Source organism: Engystomops pustulosus, chromosome 6, assembly GCF_040894005.1.
Source record: "Engystomops pustulosus chromosome 6, aEngPut4.maternal, whole genome shotgun sequence".
Classification (NCBI taxonomy): domain Eukaryota; kingdom Metazoa; phylum Chordata; class Amphibia; order Anura; family Leptodactylidae; genus Engystomops; species Engystomops pustulosus.
The window spans coordinates 159,846,048-159,868,472 of record NC_092416.1 but is presented as its reverse complement, the minus strand read 5'-3'; the positions used below and the strand labels follow the sequence as shown (position 1 = coordinate 159,868,472).

The 22,425-nt window shown below is 45.5% G+C and overlaps 3 protein-coding genes across 8 annotated transcripts in view; 2 read left to right on the top strand and 1 right to left on the bottom strand.

The window, feature by feature from the left end:
- The window catches only part of VSTM2L (V-set and transmembrane domain containing 2 like), a 51,543-nt gene extending 48,354 nt beyond the window's left edge, over window positions 1-3,189 (top strand). Inside the window, exon 4 of the mRNA XM_072112085.1 lies at window positions 901-3,189. Within this exon, the coding sequence (XP_071968186.1) occupies window positions 901-1,170 (270 nt within the window). The 3' untranslated portion in view covers window positions 1,171-3,189. The remainder of the gene's footprint in view (window positions 1-900) is intronic.
- On the bottom strand, window positions 2,066-19,267 carry TTI1 (TELO2 interacting protein 1). 4 transcript variants are annotated; one of them, XM_072112079.1, is made up of 8 exons: window positions 19,012-19,267; window positions 13,613-15,838; window positions 12,625-12,792; window positions 11,771-11,904; window positions 8,710-8,850; window positions 8,391-8,595; window positions 6,921-7,008; window positions 2,066-5,256 (listed from the first exon to the last, which is right to left on the bottom strand). In XM_072112079.1, the coding sequence occupies exons 2-8, from the start codon at window positions 15,795-15,797 to the stop codon at window positions 5,079-5,081; spliced, it is 3,099 nt and encodes a 1,032-aa protein (XP_071968180.1). In that variant the 5' UTR covers window positions 15,798-15,838; window positions 19,012-19,267; the 3' UTR covers window positions 2,066-5,078. The 4 variants fall into 4 exon arrangements, 3 of the variants coding, with proteins under 3 accessions (XP_071968180.1, XP_071968181.1, XP_071968182.1); XM_072112080.1 differs by lacking the exon at window positions 19,012-19,267 and adding an exon at window positions 18,830-18,961; XM_072112081.1 differs by lacking the exon at window positions 2,066-5,256 and having other exon boundaries at window positions 6,917-7,008.
- RPRD1B (regulation of nuclear pre-mRNA domain containing 1B) overlaps window positions 19,014-22,425 on the top strand; it is a 47,830-nt gene continuing 44,418 nt past the window's right edge. For 2 of the 3 annotated variants that reach the window (XM_072112083.1, XM_072112082.1), the window contains exon 1: window positions 19,160-19,362. In XM_072112083.1, coding sequence (XP_071968184.1) covers window positions 19,212-19,362 — 151 coding nt within the window. In that variant the 5' untranslated portion in view covers window positions 19,160-19,211. The other variant, XM_072112084.1, reaches the window with a different exon arrangement.

Sequence of the window (22,425 nt, the reverse complement as noted above, 5' to 3'; positions counted from 1 at the left end):
ACGGACAACAGGGGGTTTGAGATTGACCACCGAAGACTGCAAACAATTATCTCTATTGAAGAGTAATGTACTAGACACACTCTAATGCACACAGTAATACACTCTAGGTGTGGATATACCACCGTTATGTTCTCGTAGTTACTGCTCCAGCTGCATGATATCAGCGTCTTGTGATAGAAGATTACTTGATTGGTTTTTATTTGACGGATTAGTATCAAATTCTTAATTATGGTGACCTTCCCTTAGAGGACTTCTCCAACACGGCTGCTTCAAAATAGCACCACATCCGTCTACAGGTTGTGATTATATTGCATCTCAGTGTATTCAATTCAATGAAGCTGAGGTGCAATACCAGAGGCAACCAGGTGTGGCACTATTTTAGATCTATCTACATGGATATAAATTATTATCAAAAAAACTGAACCGTTATGAGATTATTTTATAATATGAGAGAGTATTCCATTTACAACAAGTTATCCCCTTTCCAAAGGAAGGCGTGGAGTAATGTGCCAATTGGTGGGGGACTCATATCTCGAAAGGAATGGAGCAGCAGGTCACTCATCCATCCATGGCTGCTTCGTTCATTCTCTATGTGACTGCTGGAGTTAAAAGAGCTTTCCTTGTGAATTTCCAGGAGTTTCAGACATATTTCACACCACAGCACTGTTTCGACCTGGTTGTGTCTCTTCAGTACAGTGTAGGGAACTGGTTTGCCGAGTGAGAGGCTTTTGACTGGAGTCGGGAAATAAAAGTTCTCCTTACTGTCAGTTTGCCAATTTAGGCCCCACTCAGCCAGACCAGTTCCCTACACTGTACTGAAGACACCCAACCAGGTCGAAACAGCGCTGTCCACAGTTGGGAATCTGCTCCTTCTGGATTAACTCTTTCTTTTCTACGCAGGTGGTAAAGGTCTTTGGCAGCAACATATCACACAAACTGCGCTTGTCTCACGTGAAGCTCTCCGATGAAGGAACCTACGAGTGCCGCGTGCTGGATTACAGTGATGGAAAAGGAAGGCAACATCGCGTCAAGGCCTTCCTTCGTGTGGAAACTGAGTCAGGTCGCCGTTCGGTTCCTCACCGTCAACAGGACACCAGCACTCACCGCCACTTCCAAGTCAAAGAGCTGAAAAAGCGAGCGGCAGAGCCCTGTGACCAGTGCCAGGTGTAGATGGACTGCGGGGACTTTTCCCAGACACTGATGTACAGAGGAGTGCATGAGAGGCTTCCCACCCTTCTCCATCTGAAAATCGTTGTCTACTTGCAAGCAGGAGTGGCCAGCGGAGAACAGTGACTATTACTACTTCACCCCATCACGTGACTTATTCCTTTTCTTGGTGAAGGGCATCGAAGGTGCTCAGACTGTTATCTATGTGGACAACTAATGAAACTTCCTCTGCCGTTGTCCTCCGGTCATAACTCTACCACCCAACCCTCTCATTACTCAGACTATACAAGTTGTTGAGCTCCTTTACATCAGTGGCATTATGGGAAGTATAAATATATCCAAGATGGCCTGTGAGATGATCACAGAATAGATAGGATGGGGTAAAAGTGTAAAAGCCTTATTCGAAAGGCCTCTCATTGACTGATCCGCTTTTCAACGTAATATTTTATAGGACTCGCCAACATTCTGTAATGGTCAAATTGCTAAGAGTATCTAACCAAGTCCTTCTTGATGTTATCCAAGAATATAGATGCCAGAAATTGCTTAATTGTGGCATCATCTCCATCTGTGGCATCACCATTGACTCCCAATTTTTTTTGCCTTCTCGTCCGAGAAAATGTAAATGATCTCCAACTCGGAGGTGACGTACCCTACTGCTTAATAATTTACGTTGTTACCATACAATGCTGGTATTCATCCTGCTTCTCTTATACTTTCGTGGAAAGAAGAGTAGGGGACCACGTCGTTGACCATTCAGGTCAATGAGAGGCAAACCCTTCTCTTCCGTTAGGAAGCTGGGCTTGACCATTCATGGAATGGTTGAACTGTAGATCTAGAACAGGCTGGTTAATGTAGACTTATTTGGTGCCTCTAAAGTGCAGTGAATTGAGGATGGACCTTCCAAAGGCTCGAGTAATACCCATTTCTCTTTTTTTTTTTGGAAGACAAGTTATAACTCTAAAGATTTCCGATCTTGAAGTCACAACATAAATTTGAGAATATGTTTCTAAATGAGTTGAGCAATTTACTATTTATGCGAAACTTTTAAGTACCACTTCTACACCATAGAATAGACCTATTTAAAGGTAATCTGACAACATACGATCTACCGGCCTGATGAAATAGAGGCAGAGGAGCAGAGTAGAGCAGAGTTTTGTGTAAATAGATGCTGCTGAAGTCATGTCTCACCCTTGGCTTGGAAGTCCAGTGGGAAGTCGTCCCTATATATACACACAGAGATAGTGGTTAATCATTGGATAGGACCTCCCGCTGGGCCCAGAATAGGCTGAGTGAAATCAACTAAACATAAGTTAGATTGATCCATCTCAATATCAAACTTCTCTATAAAGTGATGGTGGTAGATCAAATTACTGGTCCATTTAGACATGTTCAAATCAGCTTGGCATCTCCTGCCACCAGCTAGGTTGCCTTCAATGATGCTGACCCCCCTTAGCCATGCCAGCAGTAGAGTGTTGACAGAACATGACCACCCAAGCTAATCTTCTAAGTTCCCTTCATTTTGGAAAGATTAAAGGCCCCTTTGAGGAAGAATATATGAACAACCACTCCGTCCTAAAGTTGGAGGACAAGTTGCAAAAAAATTCAAGGTGTAGGCAACTTGGATAAAGGCTGCAGATGATATTCTGAGGTCACTGAGAAACAGTATTTAAGATGGCCTTAGAGGGAATAGCTTTTCGGCAATGTTTTATTACAGGCTTGTATAGATGTGCTACCCAGATACCATTTGCCATTGATATGCTGCTGTATCCGGCGCCATGGAGTGGATTTACTATGTAGGTGCTTTGACCGCTGCTTCCATACCTGTGATCCAGGTTGCACACATGGTAGGCCTCTCTATCAATGCCTTTCTGCTTAGGTGTGACTGTGAATTTATTCATTACTGGGGAGGGACACCACGTTCTCCATACATGAGACTGCAGCCGTCCTGGTTAGCGCCGTGTCGCCCACCATAACATGTGACGCCTCTCTGGATGTAAATAAAGTTGATTGTTAACCCTAGAACCGATTGCCCTGATCTCTTTCTTTGATAGATTTGGTAGTAAGATTCACAAAGACAGAGTTTTACTGAATTTTATTCCAAAACTTGCTTTTAAATATTTAAAAAAAATAGACACTTTATACTGAATACAACTCACAGGTAAGAATCGGAAATTCTGGAAACAAGAAATTGCATGTGTTCTCGGAGCTGCGAGGTGCATGAGAATGTAAGTCATCAATTCACTATGAAGCAGACAAGGCCAGACATGGTCAGCGGCGTCCAGGACGCCGCTACAAGACCTTCTCCCGTTATCGCATTTCTAAAGGTAACTGTCTGAGGAATACAAATGGGCAGACTCTTTACAATCACATTTCGGCCTCACAAGTTTATTTAGCTCATTTAGCTGGTAGACCTATAGACATAGGGACACTTTTTTTTACCCTCCATCAGATGAATGGAGCCACGATAGATGTGATAGCTACACTTGCCATGTATACATCAATAGGCCTCCACTGCCAAAACAATGTCCTTCTAGAGCCCAGTGTGGCCATTGCATTAAAGGGATTGTCTAAAAATATGGCTATCCCCCCCCCCCCCCCCAAAATAAGCTACTGACCATGGGTTGTGCAATTGAGTTCCATTCATCTATATACAGTTGAGCTGCAATACCTGCACTGACTATAGTCAGGGGTGGTACAGTTTTTGGGAGAAAGCAGCCATGGTTTTTCAATCCCTTTAAATTAGGCAGAGGTCAGACAGTGTAGATGTTTTTCTAATGTATACACCAAGCGTATCTATAGGGCTGCATTCACCTGCACTGTATATGGCGTTAGGATGGAATACTAAACCATGCAAGGGGATTTCTGGTTCCCATAGCAATTGATACATTGATGCCCTATCCATCTCCAGGACCCTGCACCAATGTACCCTCCAGTAGATGGGTCCAGAAGACCCCCCCTATGGCAGTGGTGCTGGGAAACTACAGCTCTGCTCCCACTTTAAGGGGTTGTCCAACCAACAGGTTATTCCCGATCCACAGGATAACTTGCTGATTGTGGTCCCAAGAGATGGAAATGGGGGTCTTCAGAACCTCATATGATTAAGGTGGCAGAGTGTTGCTCCATTCACTGATCGGAGTAGCTGATCACTGCGCTCGTCTATCTCGGTCAGCACTGTAGAGATGAATGGAGAAGCAGGCGCTTGTGTGACCCATCTTTATCCATTCTTTCAAAGTAAAATGGACCCCTGATCTGTAGAGGTCCCACACCGATCAGCACAGAAACACTTGAAGTGGCTGGACAACCCCCTTTAAATTAATAGAAGCCGATCGACAGTCTGGGTATCAGACCCCCACAACCCCCCCCCCCCATCGGATACTGACGTCCATCCTGCTGCATTTCATGATTTCTGTGCGTTTTCAGTGCAGTTACTATGTCACTGGCCAACAAGCCCAATAACATCTGTCATATAAAAAAAATCCAACCTGTCCGCTCCCTGTTCCTGCAGATCCCAGTCGGGTGCTGGAGCTTGTCATGCTCATTTTAGTTTTGACTATTACATTATCATCACAGGCGACCGCCATGCCGTTCCTAATTAGGAGACATTTCTCATCCGATTATTGAGCTGGCGCCCCCTCGCATCGTATTACAATGAATTTATTGAATGCAGCAGGTCACAGTTGGAGTCGATCATCCCACACCGTGCCCCTCCCATGGGGAGAAGAATCCGGATGCATTAGCCGAAACGAATGCATCATAACAAATGAGGCACAGAAGGGGTTAAAGCTTGAAGTATCCAGGCTGTCTGCCTGCAGGTAGGTTGGTGGGTGGAGGCATCTCCACATCTTGGTAGGTGGGTACCTGTTCAGACATGAAGAAGATGCTAAAACCCAAAAGTGTTAGGGGGCTTCCACCTACAATCCTTTCAGCTTTTGTAGTAGTTTGCAGACATTCTGCGTATATTCGTCATGAGGTTTGGCTGTCCAATTCGGGGGGATAAGAGACGAATGGGGGACTTCGGGCGGGCTCCGCCACCTACATAGATACGACCACAGCATATCCGGATCCAGTTGTGCAAGACGAAGTAACGTTCTGCGTAAAAAGATGGGGAGACAAGAGAGCGGCTGGTCAGTATCCGGCCTGTAGAGCGCTTCGCTTATATCGCATCTCATCATCTCAAGGTTTGACATAAATGTGCAGACAATATTTTACCAGCAGCAATTATACTGAAAGTTTTAGCAGCTCAACCAAATCTGCACATCTCCACATCTGCAAATTATGTTGGAGAACTGACAATGTGACCAGCTGCTGATGGTGGAGGTGTGAAATGCAACCCTGAACTGAGTGGGTTTGCGGAAAAAACTATTATAAAAAGATAATGAGCCTCTGTCGCTCCTGTGGCTGCCCCAGCGCTTCTCCTCTTACCCTAATTATGCACTGCCCCTGCCTTGTCCTGCCCAGCATAAGCCGAGAATAAGTCATCACTGTCTGGTCTCTGACAGGCAGAAGTAATCAATGGCTGCACCAGCTGCTGTATATGAGTCACCCAGCTCAGGTTGATTAATCCTGTCTGGACAGTTCAGGCAGCTCCTGTGTATGTGGAAGTAATGGGTTTATATACGGCAGCCAGGCTTTCCCAAGTCCCTCAATTTTATAATCGTTTTTTTGAGAAAAATCACTCAGTTCATGGATTTAACAAGATATGTTTCTGCATCAGTGTAGCTACAGCATTCTCAAGGTAGGTTTGGTCCACAATGCAAAATGGTAGATTTCCTTTAAGGAATGAGACCTTTATTGGGTAACCTGAAAAATTACATTTGGTGCAAGCTTTCAGGGCACACAGGCCCCTTCCTCAGGCAAGGAAACAAATTACCGTATATACTCAAGTATAAGCCGAGGCCCCTAATTTTACCACAAAAACGTGGGAAAACCTATTGACCCTAGTATAAGCAGAGGGTGGGAATTGCATTGGTCACAGCCTCCCCAGTATATAGCATGCCGGACCCTGCCCCATTGTATACAGCCAGCAGCGGGGGAAGCCAGAAAGGTGAGTTTTGATATATTTTTCTTTACTCGAGTATAAGCAGAGTTTGGGTTCTCAGCACATTTTATACTAGGCTTATACTGGAGTATATATGGTAAGTACAGAGAGACAAACAACATTTGAGAGATGCTACACTAAAATGATTACACAGAGAAGGGCCATGGGGGTGGGGGGCTAGGATGGCAGGGGTCTGGAGCCAGTATCTTGCACCTGGGTTTATGACTCATTACATGGACTTACTTCAAAACCACAAGAGACGGACTTCAGAGACCCCTGCTATCCCAGATCAAACCCCATGGCCCTGATGTAACCTTGCCTGATAAAGGGGCCTGTGTGCCCTGAAAGATTGCAACAAATATCATTTTTCTCGTTAGCCGATAAAGGTCTCATTCCTTAAGCACTTTTGTGGTTTTTACACAAGAGTATTTCACATCATAGAAGATTTCTGATTTCTCACTCTTAGGGACATCATAAGGGGCATGGAGTACTTCATAGAGCAATACTGTGATGTATGGGTGACCATAAAGCACTTGGGGTGAGTTAGAAGCTTACTATTTAGCTCCAGCAGATCGCTTCTTTACCTACTGTCAATCTAATGTGTATTGTGTGTCCCAACTGATCCCCTCATATATCGGCCATTGTCAACGTAAAGACAAATGACATGTTGGATTTCCATATTACCACGGGCTTGTAGGTGTTGTCAGTCTCTTACCTGTCTGCGGCCTCCTGCAGCTGCTTGGGTTGTCTAGCACTAAGATAAAGCACACAGGAATCAATCACCTCCAGCAAATCACAGTCACCTACAGGAAAAATAAACCTTTCGTTACATGCAGAGTAAAATAATCAAGAATACAATTTTACATAATTTTTACTACACCCATAAAACTTCAGCCCTGGTGTCACAGATGATCAGCACAAACCCCATTTCCTTACATAACCCCCCTAGCATGTATATAGTATATACCATTTCCTCATACATCTCACATTTGCGGAAATGGTGGCGGTCCGCAGATTTCCAGATGGCAGCAGACTGTGGGTCCATAAGCGAGATAGACAATCAGTTGTGTGTATGTCACACATACAATTGATTACAACAGTGACATATCTGTGTGCTCTGCTTGCGCACAATGCGGCCACAGCAAAGAGACCTGAGGATGAAGCCGAAGGGATCGGCGGAGTGTGGAAGACAAGTCGTTTTCTCAACACCGGCCCTGTTGAGACAATAGTGAGGGGAGGCTGCTGCTGGACATTTTGTTAGTAAGGGGAGGCTGCGGTTGGACTTTTTATAAATAGGTGGTGGCTGCTGATGGACATTTCAAGAATGAGGGGACGCTACTGGTGTTTTCATTATTAAGGGGGCTGCTGGTAGAAATTTCATAGATGAGGGGAGGCTGCTGGAAATTTCATCACGAAGGCAGTTGCTGCTAGATATTTCATGAATAAGGAGAGGCCGCTGAACAATATATATGTATATCGTATATCAGTTTGGTTCTGTGTGTTTATATCTGTGTAGCATGTATCTGTATTAGAGTTTAATGTGTGGGAGGCGAGAGTTTAGGAAAAAGTGGCCGCTATCTAAAGTTTACATTGGGGCTCACTGGTGCCCTGTTACACCTCTGCCTATGGGCCCTCTTGTCTCACAGCAGACTGCTCAGTCTGATATATCAAGTCCTGCAACTCACCCCAGCCCTTCCCATCTCATAAAACAGATCATTAAGTCCAATACAGTAAGCCTTGATGCTCTCCTTCCTCAGCCCCAATCTTTTCCGTCTCACAGTAAACAGTTCAGTCCGATACAGCAAGTTTTACAGCTCACAGCCCCTCCCTTCCTGTCTCACAGCAGACAGCTCAGTCTGATACATCAAGTCCTACAGCTCACAGCCCTCTACCTCTTACAGCACAGATAGCTTGGTCTGATACAATAAGCCCTACTACTCTCCTCTTATCTACAACCCTTCCCGTCTCACTGCAAACATTTCAGTCTGATACAGCAAGTCCTATAGCTCAAATTCTCTAGCCTCTCCCATCTAACCGCACACAGTTTAGTCTGATATGGCAAGTCCTACAAGTGTTATTCTAGTAGGCTGAATACACAAGTAGCTGTACAGTGCTGCTCCTTTTACGATGCAGTTTTAGCAAAACAGCAGAATTGTGAGTATAGCTGTACCCCTTGGTGACTCACCGAATGCCAAATCTACACACAGCGTCCCTAAACCATCCAATAAAGCTTTCTGTAACTTGAATCCGAGAGTGTGGCTGTATACAGGTCCAGCTTGACAGCTTACTAGAGCCTGCGAGCGGAGGGATGTGAGGAAGGCCGGGAGAGCTTCTTTACACACGCGATGCTGGATGAAATCTTTGCACGATGCAGTGAGGGACACAAGCATCTGGGGTGGGAAAGAAAAAGAAGACAGCTTGACTGGTGACAATGACAAAATGTCTGGCAAAGGGAGAATAATGTTGTGACCAGAGACAGATGGAGCTACATATGATGGACGTACCTGAAAGGCTCGCAGCAGAACTAGAGGCTCGTCATGTAACAAGCGTCTCACAAGACACGGCCAGATTTTATGTGAGAGCTGGAGGAGAACTTTCTCATGAGAATGAAGCGGTATTAAAGAAAGACGCAAAGTGTCCAGGGCCTGCAGAGAAGATGTAGGAACATTCATTAAGTGTCAAATGTGCGGTGGAGAACAAAGAACATACATCCACATCAACAAGAAGCTCGGGCTCTAGCCCCAAAAAGTGGAATAGACAGTCAATCTATTCTACAGTCCTACCAGGTACATCTCATGATAATCTCCATCGGTACAACAGTCTAAAGGCAGAGACTCCAAGACAGAGGAGTGGCAGCGTACCCCGCTCCTGTAACCAGTGTAGGCCCCAGCACAGGGACCCCCCAATAAGCACTTACTGTATCACGCTACAAGTCAATCAATAAATGCCATCAAGATCTCCAACTCTTTGCACCCTAAGCAAAGCGCCAACAATTGTTATCCCCACCCTTATATGTGTTCTATTCTGGTCAATCTGTGCTTTATTCATGGGTTGAATGGGAGTAAAGGTAATGGCAGCACCAGAGGAGACAAAGTGACAGTTAAGTATAGATAGTGGGGGCTTGCTGGCTACCGGGGGCACGACTCCTGGCTACCGGGGGCACGACTCCTGGCTACCGGGGGCACGACTCCTGGCTACCGGGGGCACGACTCCTGGCTACCGGGGGCACGACTCCTGGCTACCGGGGGCACGACTCCTGGCTACCGGGGGCACGACTCCTGGCTACCGGGGGCACGACTCCTGGCTACCGGGGGCACGACTCCTGGCTACCGGGGGCACGACTCCTGGCTCTGAGACCCTTTTCTGAATCTCCCATATTTTATTTTAAAAGTGTTGCTCTTACATAAAATGCCCACATTTACTTGCATTTAGGTTTAAGCATATTGTATGGCTCACCCAAATTTACATTTTAAAATATGTGGTGCTCATGGCTCTCAGCCAAAAGGTTCCTGGCCCCAGAATTAGAGAGTCTAGCTACACCCCTCTAACACCTTGTTTAAAAGAAAAACAGTGTAGAATGAGAAGATACAATAGACTAATAGCCGCAGCTTGTACAGGGTTAGATAGAGGCAGTCAAGTGGGCCCTCCCATTGGCTGAGACAATTATGTCCGTAAATATTTGGACAGCGAGACTTTTCTAGTTTTGGTTCTGTATATTACCACCATACCCTTCATTTCAGTGGCTCAAAAGAAACAAGTGAAAGGATTGTAAATAATGTTAATTTCTAATACTTAGTTGGCAATGACTGCTTGAAGTCCTGAACTCATGGACATCACCCTAAGTAATGCTCTGCCGGGCCGTTGCTGCTTAGTTTGTGGCCTCTCTGTCTGAATATTAGTCTTTAACAAATGAAATCAGACGACGGACTTGGCCATTCCATAATTTGCTTAAATAATCTCAAGAGTTGCTTGGATTTTATGTTTTTGGCCATTGTCCATCTGTATTATCAAACACTTAGGCAGGATTTGGGCTCACAGTTAGGCTGCATTCACATGTATGGGGGACGTATATACGGGCGATATACGTCCCCCATACACTTCTATGGGCTCACGGCATCGTACGGCAGCGGTACGGTGCAGCACACGTGTGGCACCGTTCCGCTCCGTAGCCCGGGAAGAGATAGGACATGTCCTATCTTTTCCCGTATTACGGCGCCGTGGCCCATATGTTCCCATGGAGAGGGGCGGGGGTGAGCTGCGGCAGTGTGCATGTAGCCTAAGTCTGATAACATGAGAATTCATCCAGCTACTTCTGTCCTGTGTCATCATGTCCCAGTGCCACTGGCAGCCATACCTGCCCCAGCCATCCCACTAGTGACCCAGTACCACTGGCAGCCATGCCTGCCCCAGCCATCACACTAGTGACCCAGTACCACTGGCAGCCATGCCTGCCCCAGCCATCACACTAGTGACCCAGTACCACTGGCAGCCATGCCTGCCCCAGCCATCACACTAGTGACCCAGTACCACTGGCAGCCATGCCTGCCCCAGCCATCACACTAGTGACCCAGTACCACTGGCAGCCATGCCTGCCCCAGCCATCACACTAGTGACCCAGTACCACTGGCAGCCATGCCTGCCCCAGCCATCACACTAGTGACCCAGTACCACTGGCAGCCATGCCTGCCCCAGCCATCACACTAGTGACCCAGTACCACTGGCAGCCATGCCTGCCCCAGCCATACCACCACTTCCAGCGTGTACATACAGACTATGTGCTATGCGTTTGGATCGTGAGCTGTACTACAACCTTCTTCATGCTTTTTTCTTTCCATTGTTCTTGGTTTCTTCTTTGGAAACAATATTCTTCCACAACCAAGCTGGATTTGAGCAAAGTCCAATTTGTACTTTTTGTCCTTGAGGCTTATGAGTGACTTGCACAGTGCAGTGACCCCTTTGTATTTACTCTCACGCCGTCTTCCCTTGGTCGCCTTTTCTTCACCACGGAGATTATTCTGCCATCATCCACCACTGTTATCTTCAGTGGGAATCCACGTCTTTTAGTACTGACGAGTTCCCCAGCACCGAACTGTAGATTCTGCCTCTCCTAAGATTGTTACATTTTCTTGCAAGTAAATCTATCAGTTAAATCCATCATGATAAACCAGGGACATAGATCCAGGCACCGGGACTGTGGTATCTTCTTATATGTGTTATCCATTTCCTACCATTGCCAACCATTCATACCATTGTTAACATGCGCGTTAACTGGTGTGTTTTGTAAACGCAAAGGTTAACAGTCATGTAATTAGGAAACCTCCTCTCCTCAGTTGTTTTAATGTGTTTCAAAAGGCAATGTAAACACAACTAAAACGCAACGTGTTAAATCAGTGTCTGAATATTTACTGACCAAACCGAACTCTTTACTTTACACTTAGATTTGTGAGCATTTTTGGCAACTCAATACACATAGAAAATTCAATAATTATTTTACAGCAGGAACACTTAATGGAATAGTAGGAATACTTAATATCCACGATAATTTCCCAATTTTTGCTACTGTACCTGAATGCGAAGCTGCGTGTCACTGTGTGCCAGGAAATGGGTGCATTTCTCTGCCACCTCTTTAGTGATCTGGATGTGGGTGGGCAATGGGGTCTTCTCGTCGTAATTATCTTCTACTGAAGGGGGCGACACATCTAAAGCAAGGGAAGCGCAGTATTAATGCGGATCCATGAAAATAAATAAGGTGACTGCGTAATGTTTGAAGGAGAGATTAAAAATTTTATTTTTATAGTAAAAAAAAAAAAAAAAAAAAAAAACAACAACTATGAGGATTTGCTCTTTAAAAGGAAACCTACCATTTGATTTGATCCATTATGAAGCAAACATACCTAGAGACTGCAGTAGCTACAGTGATGCAGGATCATATCTTGTGTAATCCCTGAGCTGAGTGGTTCTGAAAAAACAATTAGAACATTCAGGACGTTGGGAAAGCTGGATCAGCATGGCTGTCTCGATCAACACTGAGCTTGTTATTACAAATGGAGGTTAGTCAGGCATGACTAATCAACCTGAGCTAATTCACTCATACACAGCAGCTGGGGGACGGTGCAGCAATTGATTATTCTGTCTGGCAGGGAGAAGAGTGATTCCATCATCTTCTCCTGCCGAGAAAAACTCACATGCTAGGAGAAGCGCTGAAGGAGCCGTAGAAGGGACAGAGCTTCAATATCATAATGTTATATCTGTTTTATCAGCTAAACCACTCAGCTCAGGGATTAACCAAGATATGATCCTGCATCAGTGTAGCTACAGCATTCTCAATGTATGTTTGCTTCATAATGCATCACATCAAATGGTAGATTTACTTTAAGTATACAGTATGTATTTTACATGCATTCATGTAATCAAGTCACCTTTTGCCTCATCCTCACTGATGTCTCCTTTTGCTATACGTTGTTGCCGTATATGATCCCGGAGGAAGTGTGTCATCTCCTGTGCTAGGCTCTTAAACTTTGGCTGGAGATGGTTGGATGCACCATCTTTTGGTTGGACAGTACTTTCTGGTGCAGGAAACCATTTACCTAGAAGAAAAGAAGACGGTTAAGACAACTAAATGGTCCATCCGATGGTATTCCAGAGCAATACATTATAACATAAGCTGTAAGTCACAACAATTAACATTTTCTTGTCTCCTGGACGCCATATTAGAAGGAATTATCTGGAAAATCATCAATCAACAGCGCAGTCTGGTACAGCAAGTCCTACAGCTCACAGCTCCTCCTGTCTCACAGCAGACAGCTCAGTCTGATAGAGCAAGTCCTACAGATTGCACCACCAGGCAGGTACCTGGTGTTTATTATTTTTTTTTTTTTAAAACTGCAACAAAGGGAAGCTGGGGTACAGTATGAGGGCACCACCACATCAAAGAAAGCCGAGGGCCACAATGTGAGGGGTAGCAGAATATGAGGGGGACTGGGCACAGTATCATGTGGTGTAGAGATGGGGTCAATAAGGGGGAAATTGAAGTAAATGCAGGTGGAGTAAGGGGTGGGACCCTTTTTGGTCTCAGCAGAAGTTGAGAGGTATGCTCACACAGGGCTACGCACATCATGTAATTATTTCACTTCTGGTTTCTACTGCTTATTACACACTGCCTGTCACTTGATGTGCAGTAATTACATAGAATTTACTGCTAAATTACTTTGTGAGAGAATACAAAAGTATCATGGAAAACGAGGGCAGTTTATAACAGACTCATCTTTAAAATAAAAGACAGTCTCCACCCACTGCACTGCTGCTGAGGAAGATTTCTAACATTTACAGAAAAATCCTATAACCATGGAAAAAGATGAATATACAACTTGATATCATCAAGATTTTAACTTTAAAGATTATATTTACCTAATACTGTAACAAGAGAATTAAGTACAGGGAAGAGGATCTTGGCTCCTTCATTCTGAGACTGGTCCAATGCGGGAAGTAGATCCTGGACAAGTTCATACAATAGAGGCAGTAGACTAGGCCCACAATTCTCTAACATAGTATGTAACACACGTGCTGCACCCCCATGCCGGCGTCTAAGGCGACGGAGACCAACAGAGACTTCACTTGCTAAATAATCTGCATTGCGTTCAATAAGCTGGTTGATATCTTTGTATCCACATGCTCGGCTGACATTGTCCAAAGCCATCATTGCTGTCCCACTGACCATTAATGACGGATCTCCAGCCTTCTCGAGCAGCGGGTATAAGGCAGTTATAAGTAGTGCACGGAAATTGCAGCCAAGGGCTCGGGCAAAGCAGGATATGCCTTCCAATTGCAGACAAAGTTTCCAAGCATTTGCAGTCATGTCACTTATTGCTGGTTTAGATGGACCTCCAACACGAAGCAACGCCAGCCGATCTACCACTTCATCACTGTCCTGGCATGTACGAAGATGCCAGTTGGAAGGGTCTATATACTCTTCCAAAAGTGGTCGGATAGCATCCAAGAGTTCACTTGCTTCCATTGTCTGGTTACCGCCATTAAGTGCTTCAATATCAATCCCAGCTGCCCCTAATACTAACTGGTTTAGGACGATCACGGCAGATAGCCTCTGTCCTCGATATTGACCCAAGAAGTGGTCTGTTAATAAATAGAAATCTCCATAATAACCCAAGAGCCTACAGACACCCTGAATAGAGGAAAGAATCTGTGGATCCCTGAAAAAGCGGAATGTCTTCTGCTGGACTCCCGTATGCACTAGGTCTTTCTGCTTGAGAGTTCCAACTGGGTTGGGAAGTCTTTCTTCTACAACTTTAATCGAGCATAAGTCTAACTCTAGTGTCTGTAGCAGGGCAGATGAAAGACGCTGAAGATGAGCAGGAGAGTGAAAAGTAAGTTTCAGTCTGGGACCAAGAAGTTGCAGATATCCTAAAAGAAGTGCTAAAGTTTGTAGCTTGCCTTCATCATCCTGAGAGCTAAGTAGTCTAGGAAGAGTCACAGCTAATGAATGGAGGCTTTCAGATAGCACCTCTCCCAACGTCCTGGAAGTTGGACCTTCCTTTGAAATATCTAGTAGCACCTCACGAGCCCTGGCCTTGACCTCAGGTCTATCATCACTTATATGACCTACTAGTATTTGTAGGAGGTTCCCAGCAGCCACTGATAATGAACTCCAGCAACGGGTATGCAAAAGCTGAGCCAAATCCACAAGTGCAAGTCTCACTTTCCAATGACGGTCAGCAGTACAACGATCTGTGATTTTTTCAAGATGTACTAGTAAACGGCTAGCAGAGTGTTTCACCCAAGTCTTGTTCCGATGCACCATAAGTTCTGCCACGCGTCCAGACAACCCAGGGTATACAGGTTTCTTTTCCGGCACTTGTGATAGACTTTCGTCAGACATTACTATACTGACAGCGCCAGCCCAGAGCCTTACCGCACCAGCTGTTACCTTGTATCCTTGCTTAGGATCCCCGCAGATTACCCTGGTTAATACTGTACACACGCCAGGAAGAAAGGACGCAAAAAGAGTGCCTAGAGAGGTGTTCGGCTTTAGATTGGGCATCAGCAATTTCTCCAAACAGTTCAAAGCTTCCAGTCGGATCTCACGTGACTTCTCCAATTCCACAAGCCTTAGCAGAAGAGTAATGGAGAATCCCATCTCGGGAAGCATAGAAGGCTTGTATAGTACACTTAACATATCTGCACCCGAGGATCGGAGAAGGGATTGTACTGCTAAAACAAGTGCCAATTTCAGCTCCTCAGGCACCGTTTGAAGAGGGTCTGGGGGTAGACAGCTACATAATTCAGTAAACATCTCCTGTAAGGAGACAGAACTTTTCAAATTAGCAACAGAGAGAACATAGGTGATGCATTCAAGTACAGCCTGCACCAACCCAGGCTTTTTTGGGCCCGATGTCTTCAGAGAGAAACGCAAAGGGAAAAGGATGTAGTCCAGGAGGTCTTGAAGCGCTGTGACATCTGTAGAAGAAATCTGCGTTCGCAAGTTATTTACATTTTGTACAGTCTGATCCATCGTCAGCTGAACACAAAATGGACGAAGTCCTTCAAAAGCGCCATGTGGATAAGTCTTGGATGCCATGGTGTCCAGCTTGTCTTGTTTCAAGGAAATATGACAGGGGCCTATAGGGAGTGAACACAAAGTTATATTCAAGGAATTGAAAAGAAATAATACAAGTAAGATTTAAGGGGTTGACGGTTATTACAGAATGTTACCAGGGTAAGTATAAGACCTGAATAGGGTCACCCATTTAATACTCACCCAATACAATTTCTGTTTCGTTTCCAGGAGTCATGTGACCCCCAGGCAGTAGGACATCTTGTGTCCTGCTGACTTTCAGCAGATTCAGGAGGCTGTGCGGTCATTGCTGTCTGACCCCCTCCTCCATGATCAACACTCCCATACCCCATAGTGGTTGTAGGGGCATCTGGATGTCCTTCAACCTGTAATCTGGGAGTGAATATCATGGAGCCGGCGAGTAGATAGTAAAGACTGCACGGCCCCCTCCATCCACTGGAAGCCCACAATTACACAGAAACTTTAAACGGGCAATTATGATATGGGTGACCCCATTAGGGTCTTATACTTTCCCAGGTAAAGTTATGTATGATTTTAAACCCCTTAAAGGAAATCTACCATCACTGTAGAAGGTTCCAATAATGTAAGGCGGCCCTATGCTTTTATTGATGAAACTTTTAGTGCCCCAGAACTTTATAAAAATCTTATCTAATATATATATGCAAATTTTCTTTAGAGGCTGCTGGGACAGGGAGTAGCAGGAATGTGGAGTGGGAGCTACGGCTACTCCATGGTAGGAGGGCTCAAAAGAGGCAACTGGGGCGTGCAGTCTTTATTGCGCAGCTCACTGTAGCTCCACACACTCGTCTGCAAAGATGGAACTATTGTGAGTGGCCAGGACTCCGGCTTTGCAGACGAGTGTGTGGAGCTACAGTGAACTGCGAAATAAAGACTGCATGGTAGGAGGGATCGAAAGAGGCTACTGGGGCGTGGAGTAGCCGTAGCTCCGATTCCATGTTGTGGCTACTCCACATCCCAGTAGCCTCTAAAGAACATTTGCATACATATTAGATAAAAACATGTTTTATAAAGATCTTGGGCACTAAAAGTTCGATAAAAGAAAAAAGAATAGGGCTGGAACCTGCCACCGGATCTATATTATTAAGTAGATCTGTGATGGTGGGTTTCCTTTAAATAAAAATGTTGTCTTTCAAGATCTGTTTGCTATTAGTGAATGGAAATATTATCCATCCAGAAGTTAAAAGCTAATAGATACAATGGGGGAGACCAATCAGAGCTCAGCTTCCATTTTCCAACAGACATACACACAAAATTAAAAATTAGAATATATAAAATTAAAGCTGAGCTCTGATGTATAACAGTTTTACCTCAGACACTTCTGATAAATTTACCCAAATATGTCTCACAACTGAGATCCCTGTGGTTATTTCCGTGATATGGACATATCATCAACAGCACAACCTGCGGAAGAGGGGGGGGGGGGGGGGGGCAGAATCCCACCAATCACCTAGTCCAGGTAAAGGCCGATTCAAACTGACCGTAGAACGTGACAAATGCTGTGTCACGGACTGACCACACTGCTGGGGACAGATCTCATAGTGATATATGATACACACAGGTCCACAGTGTTTGCATTTATAAATGTATGATGTGGGTGTTAGTATATGCATAGGTGTAAACTAAGTGTATGGTGTTATATGTAATCTGTATGTGCAAGATGTGTGTTTTAGTGTGTTAGTATATGCATATTTGTATGTACGTGCTAGTTCATGTGAATATAAGTGAGGTAAGTGCATGATGTGTTTATGTATATAACCTGTATGTGCATGATGTGTTGCTATAAGTGCATGTGTGTATTTATGTGGTAGTTTATACATATTTGTATCAATGTATGTGCATATAGCTGTATATATTGATATTGTTTGTGTGTGTGTATATATATATATATATATGAATGAGCGTGTGCTTGTATGTAATGTAGTTGCCTCAGGGTATCCCTCTGTTGCTGTCACGGTTACCAAGACCATGGTAGCAGTGTTGATCCTTCATACAATAGGCACCTGCAGTACCTACCAGACCCAAATCACTTATATCGGGTCTGTCTAGGCTCTGTTGTTGTGTCCATTGTTTTATGTCACGATTACATGTTGTATGTAAAGTGGTTATATACTCACTGGGGGGAATAGATCAAGATTGGCTTGTCACGTTGGTGTTGATACTTTCCTTTCCCAGTTCAGGATGTGACTATTATATGACAAGGTGAAGGCTTCGTCATTAGGCACAATTAGGCACAGGGTCTGGTTGTAATTGGCTCCAGTAGGGGACTTGAATCAATTGTACAGTACATTCATGTTAGGGTTTTTCAGTCCATTAAAAAACACGTGTTTTGACCTGTGATATCTTTATTAGAGCATAGCGATCAATAATCAGTGACGTTTCGGCCTGACACAATCGTAGAGTATGGCGTGGTGAATGGACACGCTGTGGACACCAGTTATACCCTCCATACTCTCTACCATTGTATTTGACAAAGGCCTGTGTCAGGCCCGAAACGTCACCGATTGTGATTGTTATACTGTAATAAAAATATCACTCAGCTTCATACCCAAAGGAGTGCTTGGATTACATTGTCTTCGATATACTTGGGGTGGGAACCCTAATCCTAACTAGCACCCACTAGTCGAAGTGCGACCGCACCAATCAGATGATGTGTTTTGACCATTTACCATGTGTTTAGCTGTTTATGTTAATAGACAATCAGGTTCTAAGCAGCCAAACGCATGATAAACCGTCAAAAATGTGTGAAAACGAGACGTGTGGCATCACAATCACATACGTTAATGTTTGTGCAGTGGTGGTTTTCCTGAAGTGCTATGTGCACATGACTACAGCAACCAATCACTGGGCTAGGTTAGGACGGCGACTTGGACAGTACGTGATCACCGATTGGCTGCGGTGGTCACATGATGGTAATCAAACACTATAATTGCCAATAACTGCAACAGCTAAAAAGTGAGTGTAGCAACAAAGACTGGCAAAGGAGGGGAGTAGATAACATTTTGTTACATAATTACATCCTCTGGTTTATGGATATTTCATACAACTCCTGGACAATCCCTTTAAATCTCCCAGGAAGCTGCATTACTGATAACACATTGAGGCTATTATTATCAGTGGCCGGTGTGAGGTGCACAGCCCTCATGTCTCCCCTGCGGTGGAGCCCGCACAGCTCCCTCTGTACTCTCCTCACACTCACCTTAACCCATGGTGCAGCAGATAGGGCGGTTACACATGTCGGAAGTGACGTCATAAACTTCGCGCCGCGCTCCCGGGCTTAGGGAGGCGGTAGTCAAGGAAACGCGTCCCTGGATGGCGGGCCCACGTGATGTGCGACGGAGGTGAGAGGTCAGGCGGCCATCTTGTGCTGGGCCAGGGGGGGCCCCCGATCGGAGAGTCATGGCGTCATTTACCGAGCCGGCCCTGGAGAAGAAACTCTCCGAGCTGAGCAACTCGCAGCAGAGCGTGCAGACCCTGTCCCTGTGGCTGATCCATCACCGGAAGCACGCGGCCTCCATCGTCAGCGTGTGGCAGCGGGAGCTCAAGAGAGGTACAGTGTCCCTGCACCGCTGCCCTGTGCCTCCGCATGGAGGAGGGAAGCCCCGTGCAGGGTCACCCAGGCTGCAGGGCATGCTGGGAGGTGTAGTACTACTGCTGGTGGTGATCTGCAGCCTGTGGAGCAGTCAGGACATGCTGGGAGGTCTAGTACTACTGCTGGTGGTGATCTGCAGCCTGTGGAGCAGTCAGGACATGCTGGGGGGTGTAGTACTACTGCTGGTGGTGATCTGCAGCCTGTGGAGCAGTCAGGACATGCTGGGAGGTGTAGTACTACTGCTGGTAGTGATCTGCAGCCTGTGGAGCAGTCAGGACATGCTGGGAGGTGTAGTACTACTGCTGGTGGTGATCTGCAGCCTGTGGAGCAGTCAGGACATGCTGGGGGTGTAGTACTACTGCTGGTAGTGATCTGCAGCCTGTGGAGCAGTCAGGACATGCTGGGAGGTCTAGTACTACTACTGCTGGTGGTGATCTGCAGCCTGTGGAGCAGTCAGGACATGCTGGGGGGTGTAGTACTACTGCTGGTAGTGATCTGCAGCCTGTGGAGCAGTCAGGACATGCTGGGAGGTGTAGTACTACTGCTGGTGGTGATCTGCAGCCTGTGGAGCAGTCAGGACATGCTGGGAGGTGTAGTACTACTGCTGGTAGTGATCTGCAGCCTGTGGAGCAGTCAGGACATGCTGGGAGGTGTAGTACTACTGCTGGTGGTGATCTGCAGCCTGTGGAGCAGGCTGGGCATGCTGGGAGGTGTAGTTCTACTGCTGGTGGTGATCTGCAGCCTGTGGAGCAGTCAGGACATGCTGGGAGGTCTAGTACTACTGCTGGTAGTGATCTGCAGCCTGTGGAGGAGTCAGGACATGCTGGGAGGTGTAGTACTACTGCTGGTAGTGATCTGCAGCCTGTGGAGCAGTCAGGACATGCTGGGAGGTGTAGTACTACTGCTGGTAGTGATCTGCAGCCTGTGGAGCACTAAGGACATGCTGGGTGGTGTAGTACTACTGATGGTAGTGATCTGCAGCCTGTGGAGCAGTCAGGGCATCCTGGGAGGTGTAGTACTACTGCTGGTAGTGATCTACAGACTGTGGAGCAGGCAGGATATGCTGGGAGGTGTAGTACTACTGCTGGTGATCTGGACCGGTCGTACTGTCTCTTCAGTGTGAGCTCCTCACCCACACGGTCCATGTCCTCTTAGGCTGGCTGCAAATCAATGTGTGCACCCGGTGTACATAGACCTGCACGTTGGTCCGTTCCCACAGACTACACACGCTGCACAGGTTGGGAGTACAGGAATAGGATGCAAGGACACCCTATCTACCATCTGAACTGAAATGCTGGTGCTGTATTTCTTACAGTACCATCGCTGACGTTTTGGCAGGGAATCCTGGCATCTATTTCTGTATGATGGAAGGACTCCTGTCCTGTGCAGTCTGTGTGAGCAGCCAACATACGCTGCACCAATCGCCTGTGTATGGCACTAGTGATGTAGAGGATGGCACGCACTGAGGCCTAGGTGTCTATTAGCCCTACTTTGGACTGGCTATCCTTATACCACACAATTTATGAAATAATATAGAAAGAGAAGCTTTCCACAATCATTTATTTTCTGATTTTTCTGTTTTTTCATGATGAATCCATGGAACCAATGCAATTATAGTCTGACTGATGGATATGTAGGTGCCCATCTGTGGTATCCATCATCTATAGCAGTGGTTCTCAACCTGTGGGTCGCGACCCCAGTGGGGGATGAGCGACCAAAACCGGGGGTCGCCTAAAGCCATTTTTACTGCGATTCTTCTGGGTCACTGCAACATGAGGGACTGTATTGTGGGGTCACAGCATTAGAAAGGTTGAGAACCACTGATCAATAGGCTTATAGTTCATGTTATATCTCCCCCTAATGAGTAAAGCAGCTTGGTCAGTCTTCTGGATTAGCCGCAAAGATATAGAACAGTCCTTGGGTGAGGGGCGTCTTTGCCAATGTTCTTTTTCATGACCTCCTGGAGAGTGAATCTTTAGGACCTATAGTATACATCGGTAAGCCCACTATGGTCTCACTGCTGTAAATCCTCCCTCACACTACAGTTCATTCACTAGATGAGGATTTGCTCAAAAAGAAGCCCAAAAGAGGTTCTTCCATGATGAGTTGTTGTAGGAACTTCCAGCAGTAGGGGTTATGACATTCTAGCTGGAATAATATGGGGTCTTTGTTGTGTTGTAGAGGAAAATCAAAGCTTAAAGGGGTATTCTCATCTGGCATTCACATTCAGTTTGATTAATCTGCCATACATATACATTTCTTCAATTGGATGTTATTAAAATAATGTTCCTTTGTGAAGATGATTTCTCATAAATGTAGTCATTTTATCCCTTAGAAACGAGATGGCTTCCTCGTATACGGCCACCACTGCCTGAGAGATTGCACAAATAAACAAAAAGGTTTTGGTATATGAAATGTCCAGGAATTACTGCAGGTCCCACAGCCGTCCTGTGGTAATGATTGCTGAATCCATGTGGCATGTCTGGCCACAGCTGCTAGAGTGTGACGTGGTCGTAACCGAGGAAGCTATCTCGTTTCTAAGGGACAACATGACTACATTTATAGGAAATTATCTTCACACAGGAACATTTTTTTTAATAACATCCAATTGAAGAAATGTTTATATATGGAAGATTAGTGAAACTGAATGTGAATGCCCAGGTATGAATACCCCTTTAAATTGACATGTAGCATGATATACAGAAATGTGGTAGATCCTGTCCAGATATATTGTTGTGGTCACAGAAGGTTTTTGGCCTCTTGGCTGCTACAGTAAATCTTTTGTAATGTTTCCAGACTCAAGACATCATACACATATGGCAGAAGAAAATCACACGTTTGCAATCACATGTTACATCTCTCCTATCTGCAGGCAGCATGTTGTAGAGCAGGAGGAGCTGAGCATATTGTACATAGTGTCCTATGTGCAGGCAGCATGTTATAGGCAGAAGGAGCTGTGCAGATTGTACACAGTGGGGCACATTTACTTACCAGTCCCTGGCACATTCCCTGATCCGGAAT

Bases quoted from the DNA above. Each gene is read 5' to 3' on its own strand.
- TTI1 (XM_072112079.1), bottom strand. From the start codon at position 15,797: ATGGCATCCAAGACTTATCCACATGGCGCTTTTGAAGGACTTCGTCCA. The intron at 8,851-11,770 runs GTACAGTAGCAA...TCTTCTCTGCAG, and splicing joins ACACGCAGCTTCGCATTCAG to GCCCTGGACACTTTGCGTCT. The intron at 8,596-8,709 runs GTACGTCCATCA...TTCCCACCCCAG, and splicing joins TTCTGCTGCGAGCCTTTCAG to ATGCTTGTGTCCCTCACTGC.